The sequence below is a fragment of the Caretta caretta genome, chromosome 19, assembly GCF_965140235.1.
Source record: "Caretta caretta isolate rCarCar2 chromosome 19, rCarCar1.hap1, whole genome shotgun sequence".
Taxonomy (NCBI): Eukaryota; Metazoa; Chordata; order Testudines; family Cheloniidae; genus Caretta; species Caretta caretta.
The window spans coordinates 4,265,452-4,289,761 of NC_134224.1; the positions used below are offsets into that span (position 1 = coordinate 4,265,452).

Consider the following 24,310-nt stretch of genomic DNA (forward strand, 5'->3'; position numbering starts at 1 on the left):
GGTGGGCAGGGCTCTCCACTACTTCATCAAGTTCTGGCAGCCACTCCCCTCATTTTCAGCTGTTGGAAATGGCTGAAGAGTCAGACTAGCGCAGTTCCTGCCCTTTTATAACCTCTGTCAGGTGACCTCCTGATCAGCCTCAACAGGTGAGCACAGACCCCTACCAGGTGACTTTGTAACCAGGTGACCTCTCCCTGGATAGCCCAGTTTTCCTGGGTAGGAGCCAGCCTTTTGTTTAAGGTGCTTCTATGTGAATATAGTATCATCAAGGTTTAACAACCCTCTATTGTTAGCTTTGTGCCACTACCCCTTGGAATCGCAGGCCATCTTGGAGGTAAAAGGACAACAGAGAAGGCAACCAAACCCCATATCCAAAATGGTGTTTTCAGTCCAAAGAATGTTCCTGGTTTCAAACAGAGTTCATAAACTGTACATTGAAAGAGCTCCCAAATCATCACAGAAGGACTTTATATTCCAGGTATATTTATAAATCGTTTATGATACTTGAGGAACCATTTATTGAAATGTCTACTGACTGTTATTGAGACCAACAGCTGCTTATAGACATGGCTTCAAACCTCCCGTGACACTTTCCACTAGTATGTTTATGCCCATTTAAAAAACACATGACTCTGTCTATAACATGCCTAGAACATCTACAAATCATTTATCAACCCTTTGTAAAGTACTGAAGATGACCAAGAAACCGGCAAATTTTCTCACAAATTTCATCCCTTTTTATTTTGTTGTTGTTGTTGTTGAAAAAAAAAATAGAAATTTGGAAAGTGCTGACTGGCTCTGCTATTTGTCAATGTACTTTTCATACACAGCGCGACCCTGCCTTCAATGGGCGCTGGATTGAAAACCCTTAGAGAAATTATTCTAATAAGCCTTTGATTACTTTGTTGGTGAGTCTGCAGGGAATGAAGCTGGTGAGAAGTTTGCACTGGTTGATGGAGTCTGTGCAAGGGATTGTGAATGCCAGGAGATGATGTAGGACCCTCTTCTCCCTTCACTAGCAGCACCCTCCCCGCTATGTAAAGGGACAGACCTGAATGGAGCCTGCTCTGAGGACGATGTACTAAGACTCTGGTTCTGCTGTGCACAGTGATGCCAGCCTATGGGCTTGCTCAGCAGCTCCCTGTCCTGGCGCCGGGTGGCGAGCTCCCAGCACCGCTTGGCGACCAGGCAGGTCATCTCGCAGAGATTGAGAAGGATGCACAGGATGGCGGTGGCCAGCATGAAGTAGGTGAAGAGTTTCTTCTCGGTGGGCCTGGCGATGAAGAAGTCGACCGTGTTGGGGCAGGGGGCCACGGTGCACCGCCCCACGCGGGGCAGGTTAAAATTGGCATAGAGCCGGTGGAAGATGCAAAGGAAAGTCACATCCACAGCAACTTTGAAGATGAGACTGAGCAGGTAGGTCCACCACAGTCCTCCCCGCTTCTTGCCGGGGTCAGGGTAGAGCTGGCAGCAGTTCTCTCCCTCCACCTCCCTGTGCTTCCTCTACTTGGCCTCCTGGTAGGCCACAAGCATGACCACCAGCAGGGAGGGGCAGATGACCAAGATGAGCTGCAGGGCCCAGAGGCGGATGTGGGAGACGGGGAAGAAGTGGTCATAACAGACGTTGGAGCAGCCGGGCTGGCGCGTGTTGCACTCAAAGTCCCTCTGATCGTCGCTCCACACCTGCTCCGCAGCCATCACGTAGACCAGGAAGTGGAAGATGACGACCACGGAGAGCCAGACGCGCCCGAAGGCCGTGGAGTACTTGTTCACCCCGCTCAGGAGCTCCTGGAGCCAGGACCAATTCATCCTCTCGTTTGGGGTTAGTAGAGCAGGAGCTGGAGTGGAGACAACCAAGCTGCAGTGAGTGGAACGGGTTACAGGAGGGCTAGACTGCAGCAAGCACTGCGTTCCTGCACAAGGGAGTAAGAACCACCCTGTGGGGGCTACACATCCCTGGGGTCTCTTGGGGCCTTGGCGCCAGCCCTACTCCCTTGGCCAGCAGTGGAGACAGTCCGGGGTGCAGGCCATCAGTAAATTCCTGCCCCTCACCCTGAGCAAGGGAGAGGCAGGGGTGAACTGTGCCTCATGGTTGGGTCTCTGAATTAGGATTCCCTCCCCGGCTCTTCTTGGGGTGGTGCCGCTAATAGACACACCTTGCTCAGGGCTGTGTTTGAAGGAACAATGTACCTCTGGATTTGACATAAGCCCCATTACCACGGCTCTCGTCTCCCCGCCAGCGAAGAGCACCGCCAGCGTTCTCGTACGGCCTGCACTGATCGGAGCCACGCACGTTGCTGGAGATCAAGCCCATGACCTCAGGAAAGCAAGTGAGTCTGTAATGGGATCAGCATGCAGACCACAGCCCGCTTGTACTCTAGGATGAAATTCAGTCCCACGCAGCACCAAGCTCAGGCCCCCTTTAAATCCAATTTAAGCCCTCATGTGCGCTGACCTCTGCCTATAACCTCTGCTTAAGACGACAGAGTCCTTCAAGTGGCGGCTAGTCCTTTTGCTGGCTCGTTGTACAGGGCTGGATTTCACCCTTGGCCCACACACCTGTGCTTGTTTTCCCCAGCATGCACTTCACACCGTCTGCTATTACCCATTGCCCCCTCCCAACCCGCAGTGTCTTCCACAAGGCCGTGCTGAGCAAAATGGGTGCAGTTGTCTGAAGAAAAGAACAGAAACCACCAGGAGCATTGCCTCGGGTGTGACAGCATGCTGCATACCAGGGACTTAATTGGAGTTGACAGTTTCACACCAGGAGGCCACAGGGAGGAAATTCCCTCCCCTCCAAATTCTCTTAAAGAGATGCAAAGTTTTCAGAAAGTACCTTTCTCTCCGTGTGGGTTTTTCAAAGGCCCAGAGTTTCCAAAGGGACTAGTGATTTCAGGTGATCCAACTTCAGACACCTTAAAGAGACTTGCCTTTCAGAAAGAAAACTGAAAATCTGGCCTTTTTAAGGTACCTAAAGTCAGAACCCCCCCACCCCCCTGAAATGGAAGTTCCTTAAATTACTAGTGGTTTAGGAAAATCTCGGTTCAAGATAACAATGAAAACCCAATAATAAAAACTGAACATCACATTCAACATTAATGTTACCGACGAGCACGCTTACAGTGGAATTATTGTTCGTTATTCATTCCAGAAAACGGTCAGTTATGGATTGAGGTCCTCGCAGTGCAGCCCGAGTCATTGCAGAACACAACATGTTACTGCAGTAAACCAGATCAGGCTTTGCCATTTAGTGCTGTTGTTTTATCCGTTTTTGTTTATTAACGAGATGGGGATGTTGGGTTAATGTGTTTCCATGGGGCTTTGTTTATAGATTCTTCAGTCCACTGGGTCACTCACTTCTCCAGTTGTTGGCCTGACCCTGTCCACCTTTACTTACCTGAGCAGGCCTTGCTCCGATGGGCAGTGCCGCTGATTAGTCCAGAGACTCCACAGGGAAGGAAGGGTTTGCATGAAGAGTCCTAAAGTACACACTGTTGTGTAGTGCCTTGCTCTGAGCAGGCCACTGAAGTCAAGGTGCTGTTCCAGCCAAGCGTGGGGAGAAGGTGGGGGTGGGGGGCGCAGAATCTGGCCTTCTGTGTATTCAGTGTGTGAAAGAAAAGGCAAAATTATGAGATAACAATCGGGGGGAGGGGCAGCATGATGTAGGGGCTAGGGCACAGGGCTAGGAGACCTGCAGTCAATTCTCCCCTCTGCCACTGATGGGCTGTGTGACCTCTGGCAAGTCACTTGACGTCACTGTACTTGGTTCTCCTAGCACCCTTAGGCTGTCTTGTCTTCTTAGACTATAAACTCTTTGGAGCATGTATTATGCTTAGCACAACGGGGACCAGATTTTTGTTGTGGCCCCTACACACTCCAGGAATGCAATAAGATTACTCTGCAAAGTGTTTCCCTTGGGTTTGGTTCTGCGCTTTGCATTGGACATACCCTTCCATCCAGTTCCAAACATCTGCAGCGCTAGTGAAAAAGCAGGTGCCGTTACTTGCGGAGACTGGCAGTTTGCACCCAGATTTTTCAGAAAATTTGAAAATACCCCCTTCATGATAATGTCGAGCATTCTTAGCTTCTGAGCTCTTCAGGGCAGGGACTGTGTCCTCGTGCATGTTGGTGTAGCCCCTAGCACATGGGGCACTGATCCCAATTGGGGCTGGGGGCCTTCTACAATATCAATATTAAATACTGCCAGTAATTTGATTATAGCTTTCCATAGCAAATAAACAACAAAGCTCACCTCCATGAAATCACCGGACTATACAGTGTACCCTCTAGCAAGTCGACGATGCTATCTATCGTATTCACAACATCTGGAGCTACTGATCTATCAACGTTGGTGCTTATGCCATGCACTTCGCTTTGATACCTGAATGTGACACATACATAAATTCACGAACCGATCAGAACCTCAGTGACAATAAATTACGACTGGAATGTAACTTTGCACTGTCAAAATGCTTTAGCAATGTGAAACATGGTAAGCAGTAATACCGTGTGTCTTATCGCGTGAATGTCTCTGTTACATATTCACACCCCATGCACACAGCACTTGCCTCCTGAGAGGAGACGCTATGCCAGCTTGCAGAACTGCGAAATGTATCATCCTGCATGTAGGCTCGTTTAAATCATACTGCATCCTCCCACCCAGGGTATTTCCCCTAGCCCAAGCGAGCACCCTCCATGCCTCTTACCTGACAGTAGAGAAGCCCATAAACTCTCTCTAGCTATTCCATTGCAGCGCAGTCTGAAAGGTCTCGCTGTCTTTGCTGATGCACCGGGGATGCGTACACCTGCTGGGCGTGCCTCCCTTTCGCCAGCAAGCTCAGCAGCCCTTCTTCAGAGAGGTGTTTTTTTTTAAAAAAAGCCTAGAGTCACAGAAATATAAAATGGACCTGACATGTTAGCTCAGAATTACAGCCAGTGCCCATTGAGCTCTGTGGGAGTTTTGCCATGGACTTCATAGAGACAAGGGCTTGGCCTTATCTGGGCTTTGATACATTGCACAATGTGTGAGAGCAGAAGGATAATGTTTTGCCTGCCTTAGCAAAATTGCTTTGGAAGCAGGAATCCACTAAGGTGCCAACCCCACTCCTGCTATCCACTAAGGTGCTACCCCCATTTTGCAGACAACAAGACCACGGCTTTGAGAGGTGAAATGACTCAGCCAAGGTCCCGGAGCAGAGTCAGGGCCGGGCACATCACCAGCACTCGGCACGTAATAATCAATTCACAAGACATTACACGAGTGAAGCTGGAAACTGAACCAAAAGAGATTCCTGGTCCCCCGTTCTTAGCTCCAACCCCTCTCAGCTCCCACCCTGCTAATCAAAGATGATTAGCTATGAGGATGCTGGCTTCCAGAGGCCATTCTCTTTCTGATTCAGTGGTTGTTTGTAGGTGAATCTTGGCTCTTTATAAAAGTAAAGGTTTTTAAATTTTTAATAGTGTTTAGAAAATTGCTTTCCATGCATTATATTACAAGAAGGCTTCTCCCAAGCCACACACATGAATAGAGGCACTACCAGACCACAGGTTGTCCAGGTTCCGATACCCAACAGCGGCCAGGAGCAGCTGCTTCAAAGGAAGATGAAAGAGGGCCATATTTCCAAGGGTGAGAAGCTCTTTCGGAGAACTAGGGAGTTTATTCCACCCGTCTCCGCAAGCAAATCTTCAACGCTGTAAAAATGGTTTATTTGGGGTGTTCATAGTCACAAATATTTATGCTGCAGTGTTATATTGCTTTTAAGCTAAAACAAAGAACAAGAAACAGAAATAAAGCCCATTTCTTATAAAGAGACATTTTTATTTGTTGCAAGGGTACACAAGACGAGAAATACATACGGGGGTCAGATCTGCAGAGGGTGTAAATGGGCACAACTCCAATCTCTACAGCGCAGCTGAGCGGATTCATAGCAGCTGAGGGGCTGGTCTATGGACTGCGCAGTGCAGTGGCTAAATGAATTGTTCACGCTGAGCTTTTAAATAATATATATCATGTCCACACCGCATGGTTTTGCAGAAGGTCATCAGTGCTACATATGCTACCTTAGCTCTGTGAACATGGAATGAGTATAGAATTCCACCCTCTGGGAGTGGATCACCCCCGAAATGCCACCACCTCTGGGGTGGAACACAGCAGCCATCCAGTGCCAGTGCCCTCAAATTATCATTTTCTTTTTAGGATGGGGAGTGAGGTATCTCAGAATTTAGGGCAGCAGGATGCAGTTTCCTGCTTTGGCTCTCTCATCACTAGCTACTCCCTGAAGGATGCTATGGGATGTTGAATGACAAATGATTCCACAGGAAGAGGGTCACCTACACAGCTGCCTTTGCACCACCAATCAACATTACCCAATGGAACAACTTCCTATCAAGGGATGTGGTGGATGCTCCACCGTGTGGAGTCTTTAAATCAAGACTGGATGCCTTTCGAAAAGATGAGGTCTAGCTCAACTGGAAGTTATGGGCTTGACGCCGAAATGGCTGGGTGGAGTTCTCTGGCCTGTGTGATGCAGGAGGTCACACGGGATGATCAAAATGGCCTTGAAAACCAGTGAATCTAGGAGATTTTTTTTCTTTCCCCTTGGCCGCCGCCTTACCCCTCTCCCCCGTCAGCAAAACTCTTTAATTCCCTAAGGGTGAACAGATTCCCCATCACCAACATTAGCATGTGTTTAGTTTCCATGACTTGAATCTCTGGCAGGATGGATTATTGGTCATTTCCCGTAGACGGGAAAATGCTGCATTATTTTCATTGGGAAGCCTTCTGTTCTTTGTAATGTCTTCTGCTACCCCCAGTTGGTCCGGCTGGGTTAAGCAAAGCTGAAGAACTGTTCATGAAATGAGGCACTTTGGAGACCTCACGCCCTTTTCCCCAGCAGGCTTGGAGAGAAAATACCCACTTGGTCTAGGCCTCCCACCCCAGGAACATTCACGGCCAGGCCGGATTTCTCCAACCTTCCCCTACCATTTGGCAAGTCAGCTCAGGGCCAGACAGAAGGGCCTGGGTCTGTTTCCACAGTGGCACTAGTGCTGTTGGCTGAGAAATTCTCACGGCCAGCTGAGAAGTCTGGCTTGTTCCTTACATCCCACTCCTCTCTCTGAGGCTTGACCTTCCAACTGACTCCTTTAAAGTTAGTCTGGGCAGGCCACTGGAAAACACAGGGGGGCACAATCCTGCATGCTACCTCACCACAGGAATTGCCAGGCCGGGTCACAGCATGGGTCCTTTGAGCCCAGTGTCCTGTCTCCAGTAGTGGCCAGCAGCAGACCCATCAAATCTCCTACGTCTAAATCCTACAACTCTCGGCTTTGCATTAAGAACATAAGAACGGCCCTACTGGGTCAGACCAAAGGTCCATCTAGCTCAGTATCCTGTCTACTGACAGTGGCCAATGCAGGTGCCCCAGAGGGAATGAACAGAACAGGGAATCATCAAGTGATCCATCCCCTGTCACCCATTGCCAGCTTCTGGCGAACAGAGGCTAGGGACCGCATCCCTGCCCATCGTGGCTAATAGCCATTGATGGACCTATCCTCCATGAACTTATCTAGTTCTTTTTTGAACCCTGTTATAGTCTTGCCCTTCACAACATCCTCTGAACATTCCCTTTCTCCCTGCTTCTCTCCAGCCGGTGGTTCCTATAGAGCTTCCCTCTGACTAGAGAGACCATTCTTCTCTACTGTGCCTGAGTCCACTTATTTCCACCAGACCAATGCAATGCAGGGGGAGCACCCAATGTCGTTAACACCCGGGCGTGTGATGGGAGCAGAGCTGCCAGCAGAGGCCGGGTCTGATCTTGGCTTGCGATGTCTTCAGGCCCGGCCAACAAGGAGGGTTGGTCTCAAACGAGGGCCGTTCTGCATGGAGACAGCCTCCCTATGTCTTTCCCTCTGCTTAGGAGATAACATCTTCTCCTATCGGGGAACTGGCTGTGTTTGGAGCCGCGACTAGCTTGCAATCTGCAGCATGGAAACCCCACCCTCCCGGCTCGAGGCTGTTCTGCTCGCCATGGGAGAGGGAACAGTCCTTGCTATGAACGACGCTCCTGAATTGCCTCGTTTCCCTCCGGCTGCTCTCGCGTCTGGACAGCAGGGACTCTCGGCACCGTTTCCCTACCAGGTAGCAGGCCTCCACCAAGCTGAGCAGGATGCAGAGGCAGGCTGTGATCACCATGGAGAGGGTGAAGATGTTCTTCTCCGTGGGCCGGGAGATGAAGCAGTCCACGATGTTGGGGCACGGGGGGATCTCGCACTTCACCACGCCGGGGAGAGTGTAGTTCTTGTAGAACTCGTGGAAGATGTAGAGGAAAACCACGTCCACAGCAGCCTTAAAGATGAGGCTGAGCAGGTAGGTCCACCACAGCCCTCCCCGCTTCTTGCCGGGGTTGGGGTAGAGCCGGCGGCAGTTCTCGCCCGCTACCTCCCGGTGCTTCTGCTCCCTGGCTTCCCGGTAGGCCACGTGCATGATCACCAGCAGGGAGGGGCAGGTGACCAGGATGAGCTGCAGGGCCCAGAGGCGGATGTGGGAGACGGGGAAGAAGTGGTCGAAGCAGACGTTGGAGCAGCCGGGCTGGCGCGTGTTGAAGTCGAAGTCCTTGTGGTCGTCGCTCCACACCCGCTCCGCCGCCACCACGTAGACCAGCACCCGGAAGATGAAGACCACGGAGATCCAGATGCGGCCGAAGGCCGTGGAGTACTTGTTCACCCCGCTCAGGAGCCCTTCAAAGACACCCCAGTTCATGGTCCGTGGTGCCCGTTCATTGGGTCTGCAAGGGGAAGAAATAAAAAAACACAAATCAATATTCCAGGCTCCTGCTCTAAGCACACTCCCCTTCCAGAGCTGGGAAGAGAACCCAGGAGTCCTGCTTCCTAGTGCCACCCCTACTGCTCTAAGCACTTGTCCCCGCTCCCTCTCAGAGATGGGAATGCAACTCAGGTGTCCTGACTTCCAGTTCCACTCCTCCCCAGCTCTAGCCACTAGACCCCACTCCCCTCTAATGGCTGGGAATATAACCCAGAAGTCCTGCCTCTTGCTTCTCCCCACTGCCCGAACACCCCTCCTCCCAGAGCCAGGAACAGAACCCATGTGCTCATGCTGCAGTGGGCATAGACAAAGCATCCTGTGACAGGCTGGCCACACCCATGGCCCAGACTGCGATGCTGAGAGTGTCTACAGGGGACAGGGCAATCTTGGAGGGGTTTTATGACCGCCACTCAGCCCTGAGAGCATTTTTTTGTTAACACATAGGCTGAAACTCACCCCTAGCGCAGGCCTATGCAGCACACGAGTTCTCAAAATAGGGCTAGCTGCGGGAGAGGTTTAAGTAGTGTCTAGGCCATGTACTGGCTCTCTGCACAGGGGTGAAGTTACCCCTCAGGCCCTGCCGCATTTTGGAAGTCCAGGCAAAGTTTGTTGGTGTCTGAAGTGACCGAGGAACCTAACCAGTCCCTACCATCTGACGCTCACAACCCCGTGAAGGTACAAATAGCAGAAGGAAGCACCACATTTAAAGCTGGCAGGGTGATGCAAATCAGAGCCCGCCGCCCCACCAAATGTGTCTGAGCTTGCAAGGGAAGTCTAGACCTCGTGTAAGCACACGAATTGGAGCTTAGCGATGCTTGATCCCTTCCTAAATGCCGCTTCCTGAAAGGCAAAGGCAGGGCAAGTGAGGAAAGAAAGTCCGTTACCCCAAGGGCCCTAAGGAACCGGGGTGGACTCATGGCTGAGGCCAGCGTAGAAGAGGGTAATATCTAAATAGACTCTGTCACTGAGCTGCCCAGGCCAATGCTGACCCCCTTCCCAGTCTGAACCGGGGCTGCTAATTCAAAGTCCCCTTCCATGCCCCTTCCTCTCTTGGTCACATCTCTAGCCACTGAGCAAAGCTGGGCGAGTCTTGTATTGGAATAAAAGATGGCCTGTATGGTGGGGTTAGACCTGCAGCCAGCAAGAAACCAAAACTCCAGATTTTCTCTGGAGACCATTCCCAGGTGCAGGTTTCGGAGCAAGGTGGCTCTTCCCCACCCATCTCTCTCTTAGGCCGGCCCCTCTTTACCGAGCTATTTGTTATTCACTTGCCTTGAGTTGCCAGGCAGGGCCTCAGAAAACAACCCAGAAAACAAGATAAGGGATTAATCACATAATAAATCTGCAGCTCTGATGCCAAGGTCCTCTCCCATGGCAGGAATCTGACCTCTGCTACCATGGCAGAGCTATGAACCAGATCTCCCACGCTGCCATCCCTCCACCCTCCAGGCCAGGGCGCTGTGCCTTTGGAGCGGAAGGCCTGACAAGCAACTGGAGCTGGTACCTTGTGTAGGCAAGGCAGCCGACATCCCAACTTGGCACCAAAACAAAGTCTGGGCAGAAGGATGTTGATAAACCTGGCTGCTGCATCCCGCACAAGGTGGATGCTTGGATAGTGTGGAACAGCCTGGATAAATACCAGGAGGCAGAGGAGGAGGAGGGCGGGAGGACTGGGAAATCTTGAGTCACTCTCAGTACAGACACAAATCAAGGACCAGGAAAGTTAGGAAAAGCTACCCTAGGTTATAGAGGGAGGGAAATGGACCAGTGGTTAGCCCTGGTGGCCAGGAGACTTGACTTCTACTCCTGGCTTTGACCCAGAATCACTGTGTGTCTTGGACAAGTCACCGGACCTCTGTGCCTCAGTTTCCCCACCAGTAAATAAGGATGATATTCACCGTCCTTTGCAAAGCTCTTTGAAAGCAGCACATGTACAGTGCTACATGAATGCAAACTACTCTTATTAATCAGATACTCTGCCATAGAGGCATACTGACACACACAACACAGCCCCAGTATGCACCCGCAGCAAATAACACAGCACGCACCACACACAAACTCAGGCATATACAGGACACACGTTCAGAGCCCAGGGGGCTGACTCTGCCCTTATTCAGGTATAAACCTGGAGTAACTTTCTCTCACTCCCCCTCTAGCTAGCTACAGAGCCAGACACAAGACAAGACACATACGAAACACACGCTGACATGCTTCATTGCAAATGCCTAAGACCAGCCGGGGATGCTTTGCTTCTCTCCGCTGTACTGCGGGCATAATTCCGAGACAAACCGACAGCCAAAGTTCCTTTTTGTGCCCATGTGTCTGAGACACATGCCCTGGCTCCCAGACCTTCTCCAGCCCGGCAGCCTCCCTAGGTCCAGCTCCAAGCAGCTCCTCCTCCCGGGGCGAATGCCCCTTACCTGGTGGGAGGTCCCCTGCAGAGTTCTTCTCTTCCTTAAGGGACTTCGGCGCACAAGGCAGAGCCTGAAGTGCAATGCATCCCTGCATTTTCAGAAGCCAGGAGGAGGAATTTTCAGAGGGAAGCCCTCTCGGGGGCGGGACTAGGAGTTAAGGTGGATTTCCAAGATGCCTGTTGGCTGCCAGCTTGCAGGATTGCTGGAAGGAGAGGCTCGTCCCAATGGCATTTTTAGGCCCTGATCCTGCAAACTCTTAAGGTACACGCTTAACTTTACTTGCCTGAGCAGCCCTGTTGGCGTCAATAGGATTGCTCAGGGCTGATCTTGACGGGGGCCCTCCAGCCGGTAGTGTAAATAAGGTAGGGCCCGGTGCCAGCAATTGGGGCATGCTGTACCCTCGGTGCCAGCAAAGAGGATGCCGGCCACAGAGAACGATACATTTCCTCCCATCCTCACAGGTCACAGGTGTAGCCTGTAGCAGATCCCTCAGCTGCTGCCATGCCTGCAGTTGACACTAAACCACCCCTTCCCAAGCCTGGATGGCCAGGGTATTCTGCCTATGCAGTCCCCCCTAGCCCTATACACCTCCCCACCCGGAGCTCAGCAATGCCCCTTGCGGCTCTTTGCAAACAGCCATGGAGGCTGCAGCCTTACACAATACAAGCCAGCCCTGGAGTCATTCAGCCGACACCCGGGTGCTTGCAAAACGAGGAGGCAAAGAAAATGATCGCTGCAGCCATGCCAGCAATGGCCCCGTGGGGGCCAGGTCTGGCTGCACTCTAGCCCTTGCCAGCTGGCTGGGGGAGACTCTTTCAGCCCAGTTGTGCAGGGGCCATGACGGCTGCCCCCTGCCCAACGCGCGCACGCAGCCCCAGACATGGGGGCCGGGGTGGGGGCAGGAGGAAGAGTGTCTATCACATAGAGCCATAGAGATTCCCTGCTGCAGCGTAGGCCCCGGGCAGCCTAATGCTGCCAAACGTTAGAGCCAGAATCCGGGCCACTTTTATGGGGTTTCTTTAAAGCCACCTTTGTGCCCCTAGTCCCCTGTCCTCTGGGTTGTGCCTCCTGCGAGATGCACCACAGAATCTGTCCCTCTGATTTCATCCGGATTTGGCTTAGCGTGGCCGTGCGCCGCTACCATGCACACCATTAACAGCCTAATCCAAGTGCCCTTCCCCCATAGGGCCTGCTCCTTGTGCAGAAGGCGTCCGGCGCTGTACGTTGGCACAGAGAAAGCAGTGGCAGCCTTCCCCGGCTGCCTCTGGTGGTGCCCTTTGGGAGGCGAAATGCTACGGAGCAAGGGGGGCAAGACACACCAAATGCAGGAAAACCTTCCTCCTGGGACGAGCTATCAGACCGGCTCAGCAGATCACTCTGTGGGGGGGACGATGTGGCTCAGGGGACTGGTAATGGTAGAAGGAGCCTTTCACCCGAGTCCAGCCCAGGTCACTCACCGTGCAAAGGCTGCTTGGAGGTGCAGATGACACAAACTCGGTGGGTCTCCAGCCTATCCCCAACACTACCGTCGTAACTTTGGCACCATGCGGCTTCTTTATCGGTCATCTCTGCCAAGAAGCCAAGGAAGGACTCAACAGACCACGGCTGAGGCTCTCCCCTCCCATTCCTAGGGCTGGCCTTTCCAGGTCTGGGCTGAGCACGATGTAGGGGACGCTTGCCCTGTGGCTGCCTCCCGGTACCGATAGGACTCTGGGCCCCGGGATGCTCAGGCTGGCACCAAATTCACAGGAACATATTTTGTCTAAAGCCGATGAAGGCCAAGGAGTGGGGAATATCATCAAGCCCCCGGCCATAGGCCCAGCTCTGGAGCCCTCCGTTGCAGCATGGACCTGATTCTCAATCACTCCAGTCCTGAGCTTGGAGGACCAGGCAAAGGAGATCGCCTAGGGCCCTGCCTATCTATCAAAGGTACTTGTTTCCTTCCCAACCCCCATTACCTCACCAGCATCACATCTGCACACCCTGGGAGATAGGTCAGTGCTATTATCCCCATTTTAGAGGTGGGGAACTGAGGCACAAAGGGGCTCAGTGACTCCCGCAAGATCCCACAGAAAGCTTGTGGGGGCAAAGGAAACTGAACCCCCATCTCTGCGACCCCAGGCTCACGTCCTAACCACTGGCCTGGCCTTCGTCTCTAACAGGCCGGGTTGTGTGCACACCACACGTCTCCCCGGGGCTGCTCAAACACACTACTTCCCATGGGCCCTAGGAGGCAGAGAACAGATGTCGTACCATGCCCTCTGGCCACGCCCCTCATCTGCTCCCTATACCAGGGACTGGAGCAGGGCTAGGGGAAGGACTTCAGGCAAGGGATATTCTCAGGTGGCCATTTCCATCCCTTTAGGTTGCCACTGTGGCATCAAGGAGCCTGAAGTGTAGCTGAGAATGAGTTTCAATCAGCCGGTCTCCTAGGTCTCTCCAGATCAGGTTAGCTTCACCTCCCGAACAGGTGCCTTTTAGATGACATCTTCTAGTGTGCCAGCAGCTGGAGGAGATTTTTCATCTCCCCTTTTAACGAGTGATGATGGTTAATTATTTCTCAGGGAATTAATTAACAGCCGTCTCAGCAATGTCTGACTCCCCTCGCTACAACCGGGCAATAGCGTCTTTCCCAGTGCGCCGTGTTTTACCCCTTGCAGAGAAATATAATGACCGAGGCAGGACCCCCAGGGGTTCAACCCTGTGGATGCACCGCTGCTCGCCACTAGGTGGTGGCCCAGCACCGTACTGGAGCAACGCAGGCGACTGGCCCTGCAAGCCCGCTGCATGAGTTTTTTGGTTCTTCTTTTTATCCAGTTGTCTCCGGAGGCGGAGGGGAATCGCTTTAAGAGTCTTCTGTGCTTCCCACCTCCCTTTTCTGACTCACCAAGTTAGGAAGTTTCCCCGAAGCATTTTTAAAACCAAGAGATGCGGCAAGATTAGCAGATTCTTGTGATACGAGGAGTCAAACTAGCACTGCAAATGCAAGTCATCAGGCCCACAGGCTTTCTTTGCTCCTGTGAGGACGGTGCTAATTGGGCCATTCTCTGCTGCGATGTTATAATCGTGCTCCGCCATTCTTATAGAACATCTGTCACTTCACGAGAGCTCCCGGAACGCGTACAGATTTACAAACCGCAGGCCTGATTTTCCACCAAAGCTCAGCACCCAAAACTGGGGCCGGATTTTAGCTCTTTGGAAACTCTGGCCATCGGAGTCACAGCGGGAACCGGTAGGTGCTGAGCACTTCTGCAGTTCTGGCCCTTGCTTTGGTGCCTCTCCGGCAGCTGAGTTCTTTGGAAAATCTGGTGTGCCTAAGAATTACTTCTCCCATCACTGAAATGCAGCCACTCCTGGTGTGGAACGCAGTGGCTGTTTAACAGCTACACACACAGCAACATCACATGGGATGTAAAAACAGACAAATATACACAAGCAACTCGTGGGAGGGGAGTTGGCTCAGGCACAGGGACACACCAAAGTCATTTTTACTTTTGACCTAAATCCCATTGAACTAGTGACATGCCAAATTAGGACCCTATTTTCTGAATCCCCCGAGACTTTGCTAGTTCTGATAAAAATCCAATTCACCCCCTTGCAAAGCCCAAACCTGAGTTTTGTGGTCCATATCTGGTGGGCTCTGAGAGTGTCAGAGGCGAAAGGCCATTGCAATACCCCACTGCAGCATGCTTAGCTGTCTGCAACTCTCTCCCTGATTAATTCAATGTATATCCCTGGGCAACAGTGCAAACCCGAAGGGGAGAAGCAGCTGGTAACCCCAACAAAATCATTTCATTCCTACAAATATATTAATACTTATCTGAACAACTCACCCATGAAAGCGGCTTGTTGGGCTAAGGATATGATTCTCCCTTGGGTGCAAGAAGGTCCTGGTTCAAATTGTGGATGAGTCCTCGCAAAGGCCTGGATTGATGCTATGCCTTTGCATTAGTGGTTTGGTGGGACGCTTCTCATCTGCCGTCCAGGAAGTTTGGGGTTCATTCTCGCCCAACACAGCAGTCTTAGTTGATCATGGTGGTCCTTTCCGGCTTTAGAGTCTGTGATACGTGAAGGAACCCCAAGAGCTTTTCATACCAGGGGGCTGCAACCTTTCCTTGGGCATTTCAAAAGAAAGATTTAAAAGTACAATCTCCAGGCGCTTGCCTCACTGCAGAGCCAACCAGTGCAAACCAGCTCATGATGGAAGAGCGCAGGGAGAGGGAAGAACTGGCGGCGATAAGGAGTCATTACGCTGCCAGATTGTCTCACTAATCAGGGGCACTGCTAGGGGGAATGCAGGTAGGGCTTGGACTCATTTGAGTAGCGACTGCTGGTTTTCTCTGCAGTTCCACTGGGCTTTAAAAAACGTGGAGAAACATCTAAACAGCTGTAAAGTAAATTACTTTTGTTTGGTGATAGCTCCGAGGAAGAGCTCTGCAATTTTAAATCAAAGGAGCTCATTTTTTCATATTACCCCGTTCAACAGCCATGACGGGATGCAGGGGTGTGGCCTGATTTACAAACTCCAGCGCCCCCTGAAATGAAGAGCAGACACAGATCCAAGCTCTGATCCGGATCTGAATTTCCACCGATTCCCAGCAGAGGGCTCTCCGATCCAGGTTTCCTTCCAGGAGCACCTCTCACTGACAGGCTGTTCTGCGGTCTGACTTGAACAGAGTAAATAACTGGCTCTGTTTGCAGCTCTCTGGGTTTAACTTGCCTCTTTTGGGCAACCCCTGGCCAGCACAGAGAGCCGACCCACTCCTGCTCCCTTCTGCGCTGGCATCAAACTGAGGCGGAAGTGAGCCCGGTTTTCCATAAGGGACCAGGCTGATACAGGGATGGGGCTGATGTGATCCGACTCCCCCAGGTTTACTCCAGTGTAACTCATTTATACCAGCCCTGGTGGACTTTAGAGCAGCCTCAGGGTTGCTGTAATCCACACCAGAGGGCTGTGGCCCATCTGCCAGCCAGGGAGAGCACAGTAGTGCTTCAGCCGCACTCCCTTTGCTGGGGGAACTTCCAGCGGGGGTGATCTAGCGGCTTTCTAGCCCCTTTGTGCCACCAGACCAGTGCAAAGTGGGCCAGACTGCAGCAGAGAACCCTGCCCTGGAGCTGAAGGAATCTCCTCACAAGTGCAGCCACTTCTGGCTGTGAGCACAGAAGCTCTCTACCAGCACAACACAACAGCTGAAAGGAGAATGAAAGTGGCATCCAGCTGAGGCACAAAGGGGAATATAGAGAGGTAAGGCATAACAATTGTTTGGAATTGGCCAGGACAGTTTGGTTCATGCCCCAAAAATCTTGTGGGGGGGAAAAAAGTTTGGGCTTGTCAGCCACCCTGAGGAGTCTGTATCTTGGTTTTATGTCTCAACCAAAAACCAGCCCAGTCCCTGCTCTCTGGCACCGGTGGCTCAGTGTTAACTCAGCGGGAAGAGCGCCCCCTATGGACTCTCCAACACCGCTGCCCATTGCACCAGGCTGGTCTCCCCATCCAACCACTAACCAGTCTGCTTCGTTTGTGAACTCTGACAAGACACCCCCACCCAGGGGTATTTCTGTAAGTGCAAGTGGTTTCCCCGGATCCCACGTTTGCACCTTGCCGGCTTCCAAGCTGCTTCGTTTTACCTGCCTCTTGGCGTTGCTGACTAAGACGAAGAAACCTGAGTAGGCAAGTTAAACAGTGATCTAACCCAGCATGCAATGGAAGCAGACCCTGTGCTTGGCCGCCACCGGAAGAACAGGGCTCCCCAGGGTAACTTCCCAGCACCTCTGGTTAATATGGCCTGTCAAGACGATCTGAGGCCTGATGCTGCCTTCCTAGCTAGTTAATTTGGCAAGTGCTCCTAGCAGCACAAAAAAAAAGCTAAGGATCTTGATCTGGTAGGGACAGGGCACTGCGGAGTGTAGGTAAATGAGTGAACAAAAATCCCAGGATTATTTCAAACAGACCCTGAACACACAGACTGGGATACGGCCAGCAAGATGCCTGCCCACAAAGCCTCCTCTCTCAGAGGCCAGCCCGGGTGTCCTTAGATGATCCCGCTGCTTCCTTCCTGTCTTCTCCCTCTGTCCTTTTCAGCCCCCGTCTTGACGCTCCCTGACAGCTGGCCCAATGGAAGGGAGCTGAGCTGTCAGGGATGATGGACTTTTTTTTTATCATCAGCAAATGACTCCAGGTGGAATACACCTTCCACCTCTCAGCAGACGCGCCTGACAGCAAGGTATGTGCTTGGTGTTCCAAGACGGGATCCCCGGGGGGGGGGGGGGGGGGGATATAGAGGCTGTAAGTGGGGGTGGGGGGGCTTCTGAGCCTCCCACCAGCGCACACGCACACACAGACACACAGCTGCTTCGAAGACATGAAGAGCACAAGCGGATGACCACGCTGCTCCCCTTTTGCATCCCGCTGTTTGAGATTGTCATGAGTGAACCCAGAGTGGAGGTCAGCCCCGGGCTGTCTGTTAAATGCTCTGCGGAGAAGACTGGATATCTCTTATATCTATCTACCCAGGTGCTGCTCTGCCATCCTTTCTCCCTTCTGAGCCACAGGCAGGGTTGAAAACCAACCAGCAAGAGCCATAGCAGATGGTGCTGCATGTGCGCGGCGGACGGAAGCTCCCTGCTGTCCACTCTACAGACAGCATTTACCCAGGCTTGCTGGCCACAGTCGAGCACCTGCTCCCCATCTTCTCTGTGCACATCACTGGCAGGATCCAACGGTGAGAGCCGCACAGGCTGTGGTTAAAGGTCTGTCCTTGGGTATCAGCCTTTTCTTACCTGATAGCGTGTGAATGAACTGCATGGCTGTTACTGATCTCAGCTGGACGGGGGACTTGGTCATTCTAAGAGGTCATACTTCTATTTACTCCCATCCCCACCCATCCATCCCGATCCCCACCTATCCATCCCCATAAACACCCTTCCATCCACTGATCCATCCATCCCCATCCACACCCCTCCCTCCATCCATCCCTATACATACTCATCCATCCACATACACACCCATCCATCCCCATCCCCACCCATCCATCCATCCCCATTAACACCCACCCATCCATCTCCATCCCCATACACACCCATCTATCCATAGATCCACCCATCCATCCATCCCCATCCACACTCCCCCATCCATCTCCATCCACACCCACCCACCCATCCCCATCCATACCCACCCACCCATCCATCCCCATACACAGCCTTCTTCTATCAATCCCCCACACCCTACTCATTTACCTACTTATCCCTCATCACTAGCATTTTAGTTTATTGCAGCCTCTTAAAAAGGCAAGGCTCTGTAATTTAGCTCATCGTGTAGAGGTTTCACTCCAGAAGACAGGTCTGTATGTGAGTGTGCACCACGTTGCTAGTGGTTGGAGTGCCCAGGTGCCCAGCTTAGGGCCTTGTGGCTCCCTTCTGAGCGGTGGAAGAGTCGGGGAGCATGGTGGTCAGTTGAGGCAGTGCTTGGCTCCTCCTGGTGTAGTGGATTTTCCCTGGGCACGGCTAGTTCTAGGCAGCCCAAGTGGGTGCTTTGCTGCTGAGCACCACAGAGCTGGGCACAGAAGTCTCAGTGTGGTCACTGGTATTTCCAGAGGAGTTTCTACGTAGCTACGGCCATCTCCAATGGTGTTACCACATAGTTAGTGCTTGGGAATAGCAGAAGACAGGAATTCCCACACTGGATCAGCCTGGGGGTCCACCTAGCCCAGTACCCTGTCAGTGGTTGGCACCAGCTGCTTCAGTGAAAGGTGCAAGAAACCCTGTTGTTCCGGGCTACCCTGCCCATCAGAGGAGTCTCTCTCTAACCCATCAGTGATTGGTCTGACACCAATGGGGGCAGGATTTCATCCCAAATGTCTTTTTTTCTCCAATGGAGATTTTGCACATTCAATCTTGTGGGCACGGGAGCTTCCTGTGGCGTCTCTGTAGTTGCATCAAGCCAAGCTCCTGAGCAGACACTGGGCAGCCTGTGAAAAAAGCAGCATCTCCTTTGCAAGCTGCTCTGGGCTCTAGCTGAGTAATGCTGCATCTACACGCCACACCACAGCGCTGGGCAGGATACATGCAGCTACCCGCCCCAGTGAAAAGCAAGTTGCATCCACGTGTCAGCGAAAGGCTCCGGCAAGGGGGATGCAGCAGGGAAAGGCTTAGGGAACCAGGGCCTAAGCGGGTGTAAATCTGATTGAAGCTAATGACCCTGTGCAGATTGACACCCGCTGAGGATATAGCCCCCTTGACTTCAATGGAGCAACCCCTGATTCACACCCACATCCGTGGAGAATCAGGTCTATTAACTCAGATGCTCTTGCCTGCTAGCACTGCACTGTTAACATCAACGCACTGAACTATGTCTTTGCTTAGGGGAGTGGTAGCTCGTGATGGTGACCTGTGCAAACGTCACGCCTGTGGTGAGATCTGGGCTGCATCGCTCCACGTCGCTGCAGGAGTGGGGACAACCAGAAATGAAACAGGAGCCTCGTAATTTCTGTCCACACTCATGAGCCATTCCATCAGTCGCTACAACTGCTCCCGGAACCCAGCGGGAGGTGTATTAATGGCATCGCTTTATCTTCCCGTAACAAGCCCCATTAACGCATTTGCACTGCAACATGAAATATTAATCACACTTTGCATTTATGTAGCGTCGTTCATCCAAGAATCTCAGGCTGAAGTCCCAACATGAACCAAGTGAGGCTCCTGAATCCCCTAGGAGACGGGTGAACATTATTATCCCCAAGTTTCTGATGGGTACGTTGAGGCACAGAGCGAGTGAGTTATCCCACCAAGATAACACACAGAAGAAGCCACGAGCAGCTCTAGAAAGAATGGGCCCAGTTGTTACACCTACGCAGAATGGGTGTAAAATGCTACCAGATCAGGATGGAAAGGTCCAATCCTCAGCTGATGTAAATCAGAGTAGCTCCATTGGTTACGACCAGCCAGTCAAAAGAGAGCCGGGTAGCACTGACCTGTGCAACTAAGCACTCTGGCCAAGAGCAACAATATGATCCAGGGATGTAATGCCAATATACACCAGCTATGGAACTGACCCACGGTGTTTTGCACTGACATCGAACTGACATAAATGATAATACCGCGCGCAAGGCAGAGCTGTTCCCTTTCCTTGCAGACGTAGCAAGGACCTGGAGGCTGGTCCAGTGGTTTGGGTATTAGCCAGAGACTCCAGTTCTATATCCTCAGAGCCCAGGTCAGGCTCTGACTCAGGCTCGTTCTGCGGGGCTCAAAACAGCCACGTAGACTCTTGATCTGGAGCCCAAGCTTGGAAAATTGGGGAAGAGTCTCAGAGCCCAGGCTCCAGCCCGAGCGCAGACGTCTACACTGCTATATTCAGCCCTGCAGTGCAAGTCCTCTGTGCCCTTGTCAGCTGCCCTGGGCTCGGAGACTTCACCGGTGCAGATTTTTATTTTGCTGCATAGACGCGCCCTTAGTCTCACTGCCTGAGCTCCCCATTGGAAAAGGAGGGTAACCCCCCTGCTTTGCCCCACGTGGGGATAAAGACAGGACCGATTGTGAAGTGCTGACGTACCGTGCTAAGCACAGGACCGGAGTAACTGAGAATTCGGCCTGGTTGTTTTACATTCTGCAAAGGACGGATCGGAAGCCACTTCTGTTGCTGGGACTCTGACAATATTCCCGTCTCTGTCGTGAGGCACTGAGATAGACATGATGGTAATGTGGGGACAGGGGGGAAGGACCCTTCACTGGACTGGTTTTTCAGGATTGCTGACAGAGAAAGCACCGATGCGCCCAGGGACCATGGCGAGCAGTCTGGGATGGGATCAGGTTGCATCCAGTCTGTATCAAAGGCACAGAAGCAGGTACGTCCCCTACCAGCCCTTCCCTTAATTCCCTTCTGTGGGCCTGCCTCTCACTGGGACCCTCTTCGATGCCAAGGTAGCCAGCTGCCCAGAAACCTTCTCCTCAGGCAGCTCACGCCGCTCTCGAGCCTGCGTAGGCACTGGGCTGGAGCCAAGTGGCACGTCGATGAAGTGGCGGTTGCCAATGAGGAAAACACAACAGGCCTGCGCCTGCCGCATCCAGGGCAGTTTGGGAAGAGCCAGAGGATGCTGCCAAGAGAGAAGCTGGTCTGGCTTTGGCCCTGGCCAGAATTCGACAGGCTGGCAGTTAATTACAACCGCCAACGGGAGCTGTTAGCACTGAGAACCTCTGACAATCAAGCCCAGGGTGTCTCACCTTACATTAGCAAGGTTTCTATAGCCCCCATCACCACAGACTATGGATTTAACTTCCCAACACCAGTGCTATGACAGATGGGAGACAGACTGCGGGAGCTTCCCACAGTGGCAATGGCAGACATGGAACAGAATCCAGATCTCCTGATTCCCAGTCCAGTCCCTTCACAACAAGCCCGACCCTCCTCCCCAAGCCAGGTGCTCACAAACGGAGGCACCCCAAAAATCAGTGACCACTTTTCAAGTTGTTAGCCTTGACATCTGAGCCTCAGTTTACCCATCTGTAAAGCATAGGCGACGACAATCCCAAACCTCATCAAGGAGGTAAAGGGTGTGAGGATTACTTCAGGCCCGATTGTGAGCCTCTTTCTCCCACTGTAGTGACGCCTCTGACCCGAGCAGCCCCACTGACTTCAACGGAATCGAGCAATTGCTCTCTGCTGGGGGAAAAAAAATCACAATCCTGTTTGCAAAGAGCTTTAAGATCCTCAGATGGAAGTTGCCATGGAAATGCCAAAATGATGATGCCAGAGCAGCTTGTGTTCAGCTGCAAAGTTTTTCAAGTTGCACCGAAACTTCTTTCATTTTGAAAAAATGCGAAGCGTTTTTCACCGCAAGCCTGTCACTGGGTTCCAACCAGCTCGACTGATTATTACTTCACTGATGGAGTGCAAATGGAAACTGCCCGTTTCTCAGTGAGGAGAAGCCAGAGGCATTGCCAGGTGATATTTCAAGGCTTCTAAATCCCTGTGCCAACTGACCCTGCTATTTTGGCTGCCCAGTGCAAATCAAGACCAAATGTGTTGCCTGTCTGTGTCCTTTATAATTGATCCAGAAGCATTTCCACTTGGGGATACAATGTTCGCACCCACAGAGCTGAGAAAGTGACCTTGACTGCTACACAATGCTTCACGGGTTGTGGCTAATTAAACCGTGGCAGCTGCAAAGTTACAACCTCGTTGTGCTGATCTATGCATCCAGCTGCTGTTCTTTATGAGCTATGCCCTCCACTAGACAGAAAGAGGACCCGATCCTCAGCTGGTGTAAATCGGCGTAGCTCCAGTGACTTCACATTGTGTGTGTGTGTCTATCAGTCTGTTTGTCCCCCCAAAGTGCCTGACTTCGGTGGGCCTACAGATCTGGTCCCTAGTGTATTTGAAATACAGAATCACACAGTTCAGAGACTTTCTGTGGAGCCGACGTTCAGGGCCAGATCCTGAGGTCCTTTCTTTTCCATATGAGTTTGCCTAACAGCTGAAGACCTGATCCAACAAAGTCAGAGGGTTGGAATCAGACCCTATTGGCCTAACTCTGCACCACTGCACTCAGTATCTACCCCTTTCACACTCCAGGCAGGGCCTTCTGGACCTCAGCACAGCCACCTACCTTGGTGATGTCCAGGCTGCATTTGGATTTCCTTTCATCCCACCCTTAGTAGCACCAATGGGACCCCCCCCCGACAGCAAAGCCCCACTCCAGTTGGGACCTACATACAGAGAGTCAGAGACAGACAGGCTGTGCCCTAAAGAGCTTATAATCTAAACAGGCAAAGGGGAAACAGAGGCACAGAATGGAAAGTGACTTGCCCAATGTCCTCTGGCAGAGCCAGGAATAGTAGGGTTTGCACCAGTTTTTCTAGGATTCAGAATTGGTAGGGTTGCCACTGTCTAATCACACAAACCCAAACACCCTTGTCCCTCCCCCTGTCCCGCCCCTTCCCCAAGGCCACGCCCCTTGCTCACTCCAGCCCCCCTCCCTCTGTCGCTCGCTCTCCCCCACCCTCACTCTCTTTCACCGGGCTGGGGAGGGGTTTGGGGTGTGGGAGGGGACTCCAGTCTGAGCCTGGGGCAGGGGTGCAGGAGGGGGTTCAGGGTGTGGGTTCTGGGAGGGAGTTTGGTGCAGGAGGGGGCTGGGGCAGGGAGTTTGGGTATGGGAGGGGGCTCAGGGCATGGGGTTGGGATGTGGGAGGGGGTGCGTGGTGCAGGCTCCAGGCTCCGGATGGGTAGCTCTTACCTCGAATGGCTCACGGAAGTGGTGACATGTCCAGCAGCGGCTCCTAGGCTCATGGGCAGCCAGGCGGCTCTGCGCGCTGCCCTTGTCTGCAGCACCACCCCCACAGCTCCCATTGGCTGCAGTTTCCTGTTCCTGGCCAGTGGGAGCTGCAAATTTGGTCCTCGGGGCGGGAGCAGCGTGTGGAGACCCCCTGGCCACACTTCTGCCTAGGAGCCACTGCCAGACATGCCGGCTGCTTCCGGGAGTGGTGCACAGCCAGGGCAGGCAGGGAGCCTGCCTCAGACCCACTGCGCCACCGGACTTTTAGCAGCCTAAAATCTCCTGGTTTGATTTCAGTAACCTCCGGGAGATGGAGCTCGATTCTGGGAGGGTTGGCAACCCTAGGAATTGGCTCAGGTAAGCTAGTGTGGCTTTCCCAGCATAGCCAAGGCCTCAGTACAGAGAGCCAGGCCCAGCGCATCACCTTGCTGGTGCCAACATGCAGTTTGTGCTCTCGTTGGCAAGGCACGGCAGAATCCAGGCTCTAATGTGGCACATTGAGATGCTAATGAAAAAAGGGTCCAGGGGGTGACTTTGGGGTCTTGTGCATACAGAAGAGAGGAAATCCCTGGTCCCCTCCATCCCAAAATATAGGGCTAATTTGACTCATGGGTGCAAGCGAAGGGAAAGCCTCCTGGAGGGGCGGTTTTGACAGTAGAAAGGGAAAAGCCCTGCAAACTAGTATTACCTCAAAAGATATGCAGCAAAGGGAGTGAGTCCCCTGTCAGACATATAGAACATTTTCCCCTGCCGGTGCAGGTAGGGATCTGGCCCTGAGCCTATAATTATCCCTCTCCCCTTATTGGAGC

The 24,310-nt window shown here is 52.4% G+C and overlaps 2 protein-coding genes across 6 annotated transcripts in view; both read right to left on the reverse strand.

Annotated features, from left to right (window-relative positions):
• Positions 1-313: 313 nt before the first annotated feature.
• On the reverse strand, positions 314-5,704 carry LOC125624688 (gap junction beta-4 protein-like). Its single transcript, XM_048825840.2, is given in 3 exon segments — positions 314-1,838; positions 4,253-4,381; positions 4,707-5,704. A coding segment is annotated over 1 exon segment (912 nt). The 5' UTR covers positions 1,810-1,838; positions 4,253-4,381; positions 4,707-5,704; the 3' UTR covers positions 314-897.
• A 93-nt stretch (positions 5,705-5,797) lies between these two features.
• The window catches only part of LOC125624689 (gap junction beta-5 protein), a 143,489-nt gene continuing 124,976 nt past the window's right edge, over positions 5,798-24,310 (reverse strand). For 3 of the 5 annotated variants that reach the window (XM_048825843.2, XM_048825844.2, XM_048825841.2), the window contains one exon: positions 5,798-8,783. In XM_048825843.2, coding sequence (XP_048681800.1) covers positions 7,913-8,758 — 846 coding nt within the window. In that variant the 5' untranslated portion in view covers positions 8,759-8,783 and the 3' untranslated portion in view covers positions 5,798-7,912. Of the gene's footprint in view, positions 8,784-11,241; positions 13,135-15,068; positions 17,332-24,310 lie in introns of those variants that run through there. The other 2 variants (XM_048825842.2, XM_075121244.1) reach the window with 2 other exon arrangements.